We start from the raw sequence: 6,030 nt of genomic DNA, 5'->3' as shown, positions 1-6,030 counted from the left end.
TACAACATTTTCACAGCATGTTCTTTCAATTCCTTCCTCCCCTCCTAAACCCCTCCCCCCCTGTCTCTGTACCTGCTTAAAATTTGTTACATTTCCAGCTTTTTCCAGTTCTGATGAAGGGTCCCAGACCTGAAACGTTAACTCTGTTTCTCTCTCCACGGATGCTGCCTGGCCTGCTGAGTATTTCCAGCATTTTCTGCTGTTATTTCAGATTTCCAGCATCCGCAGTATTTTGCTATTATAAATACTTTTTGAAGTGTAGTCACTGTTGTAATGTAGGAAACACAGCAGCCAATTTGTGCACAGCACGCTCCCACAAACAGCAATGTGATGTTGGTTGAGGGATAAATATTGACCAGGACACTGGGGCTAACTCCCCTGCTCTTCTTCAAAATAGTGCCTTGGGATCTTTTACGCCCACCTGAGCGAGCAGACGGGGCCTCGGTTTAATGTCTCATCTGATAGACGGCACCTCGGACAGTGCAGCACTCCCTTGCCTAGATGATGTGCTGAAGTCTCTGGAGTGGGACTGCGAACTCACAGCTCTTTCTGACCCAGAGGCGAGTGAGCTAGCCCAGTTGACTGAGTTGAGTGCCTGGGAGGCACCACAGCAGCCAGCAGCCTCCTGCAGTGTTGCTGCAGCCGCTGCCTGACCTCCGCCGCCAGGGGGCAGAGGCGAGCCGGGCTGGGCTGCCGCTCTTGCTCCGCAACCATCTCCTTGACCGGAAGTTTTGGGGCTGGCGGCCGGAAGTTGCGGTCGTCAATGGCAAGGCGGAGGCCCGAGGCCTGCGGGTGGAGGTAGCGGCTTTCAGGATGAGCCCGGAGCGAGTGTTGCCTGAACCCGAGGACGAGCAGCAGCAGGAGCTGGGCCCGGGGCTGGGGCTGGGGCTGGGACCGGCGCTCTGGAGTAGCGAGGAGGAGGAGGAGGAAGAGGCGGCGGCGGCGGCGGGTAGTTACCAGGGCCCCGGGCCAGGCCCCGGCGGCGGCTATCAGTACCTGCCCCTCAATCAGGAGCCCGGCCAGGGGGCGGCCGACAGCGGGGCCGCCGAGCAAGACATTGGGGAGCGGCTGCAGGTGAGCAGGCGGCGGAGGCTGTGAGGAAAGGCCAGCGGCCTTAACCATTAACCCAAGTCTCTCAGGAGGAGGAGGCCCCTCAATCCCTGGAGCCCGTTCCACCATTCAGTGAGATCATGGCTGATCTGTGATTTAACTCCATACCCCTTAATACATTTGGTTAACAAAAAGCTATCAATCTCAGATTTTAAATTAACAATTGATCTAGCATCAATTGCCGTTTGAGGAAGAGAGTTCCAAACTTCTACCACCCTTTGTGTGTAGAAGTGTTTCCTAATTTCACTCCTGAAAGGTCTGGCTCTAATTTTTAGACACTGCCCCCTAGTCCTAGACTCCCCAACCAGCAGAGATAGTTTCTCTCTATCGACCCTATCTGTTCCCCTTAATATCCTGAAAACTTCGATCAGATCACCCCCTTTAACCTTCTAAATTCTAGGGCATACACCCCTAATTTGTGTAATCTCTCCTCGTAACTTAACCCCTGGAGTCCGGGTATCATTCTGGTAAACCTACGCTGCACTCCCTCCAAGGCCAATATCTCCTTCCTAAGGTGTGGTGCCCAGAACTGCTCACAGTGCTCCAGGTGTGGTCTAACCAGGGTTTTGTACAGCAGCAGCATAACTTCTACCCCCTTGTATTCTAGTCCTCGAGATATAAAGGCCAGCATCCCATTAGCCTTTTTAATTATTTTCTGGAGCGATCATCAGGAACAGGAGCGAGCACCAGGGGTGATGGGTGAATGGGACTTGGTGTGAGTTAGGATGCCGGCAGCAGAGTCTTGGATGCATTCAAGTTTATGGAGGGTGGAGGCTGGAGGCTGGGAGGTCGGCCAGGAGACTGTTGGAATAGTCAAGTCTAGAGGCAACAAAGACATGAATGAGGGTTCAGCAGCAAATGCGTTGAGGCGGGGCGGAGTCGCACGATGTTATGAAGGTGGAAGTAGGGGGTCTTGGTACTTTGGGGTCAGATCTCATCTCGGGGTTGTGAATGGCCTGGTCCGACCTCAGACAGTTGCCAGGGAGATGGATGGAGTTAGTGATTGGGGTTAGGGTAAGGGTTTGTGGCAGGGACTGAAGATATTTAGTTGGTGGAAATTTCTGCTCATCCAGGACTGGATGTTGGATAAGCCATGTGACAAATTAGAGACTTTGGAGGGGTCGAGAGAGGTGGTAGTGAGATAGAGCTGGGAAGAGATTGCAGTGGCACTATTATATATAAACATTCAATTCAATAGAAAATCAATAGTGCTTGAAGACTAGCTAATGTTATTCCTAATATTTAAAAACAGGAGATAGAAGTAGTCCAGGGAACTACAGACCATTCGCTTAATGTGGCAGGAAAGATAATGGAATCTTCACTCGAAGATGTAAAGATAGAAACTGCAAATATAATCAGAGTAGTCAGCACGGATTTCAAACGGGACGGCCATGGTTGACCAAATTTATTGAATTCTTTGAAGAAGTAACAGACATGGTAGACAAGGGTAATATATTTGGATTTTCAAAAGGCTTTTGATAAGGTACTGCATAATTGACAGATGGAGCCAAAAAATACAAAGGGCAGAAAACACTGGTGGGAGTAGTTTATAGGCCCCCTAACAGTAATTATAGTGTTGGACAGTGTATAAATCAGGAAATTAGAGGAGCATGTAACAAGGGTAACATAGTAATCATGGGTGACTTCAATCTTCATATAGACTGGGCAAACCAAATTGGTAAAAATAGCTTGGAGGATGAGTTGATGGAATGCATTCAAGACAGTTTTCTAGAACATATGTCGAGGAACCAACTAACGAACAGGTTATTTGAGATCTAGTATTGTGTAATGTGACAGGGTTAATGAGTAATATAGTAAAGGATCCTCTGGGGAAGAGTGATCATAATAGAATTTCATATTAAGTTTGAGTGTGACGAGGCCTTGGACAATGTGAACCACTTTCCATACCTCGGGAGCTTACTGTCAACAAGGGCAGCCGTCGATGACGAAGTTCAACACCGCCTTAAGTGTGCCAGTGCAGCCTTCGGTCGTTTGAGGAAGAGAGTGTTTGAAGACCAGGACCTCAAACCCGGCACCAAGCTGGTCGACAGAGCAGTAGTGATACCCGCCCTCCTGTATGCTTCAGAGACATTGACCATGTACAGCAGGCACCTCAAAGCGCTGGAGAGGTACCACTAACGCTGCCTCCGCAAGATCCTGCAAATCCACTGGCAGGATAGACGCACCAACGTCTGTGTTCTTGCTCAGGCCAACATCCCCAGCATCGAAGCTTTGACCACGTTCGATCAGCTCTGATGAACATGCCCGATACGAGACTCACAAAACAAGCGCTCTACTTGGAGCTCCGACACGGCAAGAGAGCCCCAGGTGGGCAGAGGAAATGCTTCAAGGACACCCTCAAAACCTCCTTGAAAAAGTGTAACATCCCCACCGGCACCTGTGAATTCCTGGCCCAAGACCGCACAAAGTGGAGGAGAAGCATCCGGGAAGGTGCCGAACACCTCGAGTCTCTTCGCCAGGAGCAAGCGGAAGCCAAGCGCAAACAGCGGAAGGAGCGCACGTCAACCCAAGCACCCCACCCCACCCATCCCTTCAACCACCGTCTGCCCCACCTGTGACAGAGACTGTAGGTCCCACATTGGACTCATCAGTCACCTGAGAACTCATTTTTAGTGTGGAAGCAAGTCCTCGGTTCCGAGGGACTGCCTAAGAAGAAAAGAGATGTGGTTAAGTCCAAATCTAGGGTTTTAAATTTAAACAAAGCCAATTACAGAGGCATGAGGGGCGAGTTGGCTGAGGTAGATTGGGGAATTAGATTAAAAGATATGATGGTAGATAAGAAATGGCAAACATTTAAAGAAATAATTCATAATTCTCAACAAATATACTTTCCCTTGAGGAATAAAAACTCCACTGGAAAAGTGGTACAGCCATGGCCAACTAGAGAAGTTAAGTATAGTATTAGATTAAAAGAAGCTTACAATGTTGCCAAAAAGAGGAGTAAGCCTGAGGATTGGGAGTGTTTTAAAATTCAGCAAAGGATGACCAAGAAATTGATGGAGAGAATATAGACGAAGAGTAAACTACGAAGAGCCATAAAAACAGATTGTAAGAGCTTTACAAGTATGTAAAAAGGAAGAGATTATTGACATTAAATGTGGGTCCCATGGAGGCAGAGGCAGGGGAAATTATAATGGGGAATAAGGAAATGGCAGCGACGTTAAACAAATAATTTGTATCTGTCATCACAGTAGAGGACACACAGAACATACTGGCAATTGTGGGGAACCAATGGTCTACTGAGAGTGAGGACATTAAAGTATTTAATATTAGTAAAGAAAAAGTACTGGAAAAATTAATGGGACTAAAAGCTGACAAATCCCCTGGACCTGATGGTCTACACACGAGAGATTTAAATGAGGTGGCGACAGAGATAGTGGATGCATTGGTTTTCATCTTCCAAAATTCCCTAGATTCTAGAACAGTCCCCATGGATTGGAAGGTAGAAAATGTCACCCCACTGTTCAAGAAAGGAGGGAGAGAGGAAACGGGGAACTATAGGCCAGTTAGCCTGACATCAGTAGTAAGGAAAATGCTAGAACATTATTATAGACGTGGTAACATGGCACTTAGAAAATCACAACATGATTAGGCAGTGTCAGCATGGTTTTATGAAATCGTGTTTGACATTTAAAAAAAATTAGTTAATGGTATGTGGGCGTCGCTGGCAAGGCCGGCATTTATTGCCCATCCCTAATTGCCCTTCAGAAGGTGGTGGTGAGCCGCCGCCTTGAACCGCTGCAGTCCGTGTGGTGAAGGTACTCCCACGGTGCTGTTAGGGAGGGAGTTCCAGGATTTTGACCCAGCGGCGATGAAGGAACGGCGATATATTTCCAAGTCAGGATGGCGGGTGTCTTGGAGGGGAACTTGGAGGTGGTGGTGTTCCCATGCGCCTGCTGCCCTTGTCCTTCTAGGTGGAAGAGGTCGCAGGTTTGGGAGGTGCTGCCAAAGAAGCCTTGGCGAGTTGCTACATTGCATCTTGTAGATGGTACATACTGCAACCATGGTACACCGGTGGTGGAGGGAGTGAATGTTTAAGGTGCTGGATGGGGTGTCAATCAAGCAGGCTGCTTTGTCCTGGATGGTGTTGAGCTTCTTGAGTGTTGTTGGAGCTGCACTCATCCAGGCAAGTGGAGAGTATTCCATCACACTCCTGACTTGTTCCATGTGGATGGTGGAAAGGCTTTGGGGAGTCAGGAGGTGAGACACTCGCCGCAGAATACCCAGCCTCTGACCTGCTCTTGTTGCCTCATTACAGCGATAGAGGGAAAATGGGATGCTGAGCAAAGCATCTTGGTTACTGGTGTCCCTCAGCATCTTGGGTGTTTTCAGGTTGGATGAGTACCTGACCTTCTCCATGGTCTTTTCAGGAATTGCGGCTTTACCTGCCTGAGGCACCAGTGGACAGTGACGAGGAGGAGGAGGAGGCTGCAGTGCAGAGCAGTCGGCAGTCTATACCCATGGACCCAGGTAAACAGCGAGAGAGAGGAGGGTGGAGAATGCACCCAGGTCACAGAGAGCGAGAGCGAGAAATGGACCCAGGTAATCAGAGAGAGGAATGGACCCAGGTAATCAGAGAGAGAGAGAGAGAGGGGAATGGACCCAGGTAATCACAGAGAGAGAGAGAGGAATGGACCCAGGTAATCACAGAGAGAGAGAGAGGAATGGACCCAGGTAATCACAGAGAGGAATGGACCCAGGTAATCACGGAGAGAGGAATGGACCCAGGTAATCACAGACAGAGAGAGAGAGAGGAATGGACCCAGGTAATCACAGAGAGAGAGAGAGGAATGGACCCAGGTAATCACAGAGAGGAATGGACCCAGGTAATCACAGAGAGAGAGAGAGAGAGAGGAATGGACCCAGGTAATCACAGAGAGAGGGGAATGGACCCAGGTA

The 6,030-nt window shown here is 49.0% G+C and overlaps 1 protein-coding gene across 3 annotated transcripts in view; it reads left to right on the top strand.

Annotated features, from left to right (window-relative positions):
* The first annotated feature begins 679 nt into the window (after positions 1 to 679).
* The window catches only part of mea1 (male-enhanced antigen 1), a 22,072-nt gene continuing 16,721 nt past the window's right edge, over positions 680 to 6,030 (top strand). Inside the window, exons 1-2 of one of the 3 annotated variants that reach the window (XM_085998079.1) lie at positions 680 to 1,074; positions 5,502 to 5,673. In XM_085998079.1, coding sequence (XP_085854205.1) covers positions 814 to 1,074; positions 5,502 to 5,673 — 433 coding nt within the window. In that variant the 5' untranslated portion in view covers positions 680 to 813. The remainder of the gene's footprint in view (positions 1,075 to 5,501; positions 5,674 to 6,030) is intronic. The other 2 variants (XM_085998080.1, XM_085998078.1) reach the window with 2 other exon arrangements.

The sequence above is a fragment of the Somniosus microcephalus genome, chromosome 9, assembly GCF_052327205.1.
Source record: "Somniosus microcephalus isolate GS21.2 chromosome 9, FLI_Smic_1.0, whole genome shotgun sequence".
NCBI lineage: Eukaryota > Metazoa > Chordata > Chondrichthyes > Squaliformes > Somniosidae > Somniosus > Somniosus microcephalus.
This window is presented reverse-complemented; position numbering and strand designations above follow the sequence as displayed.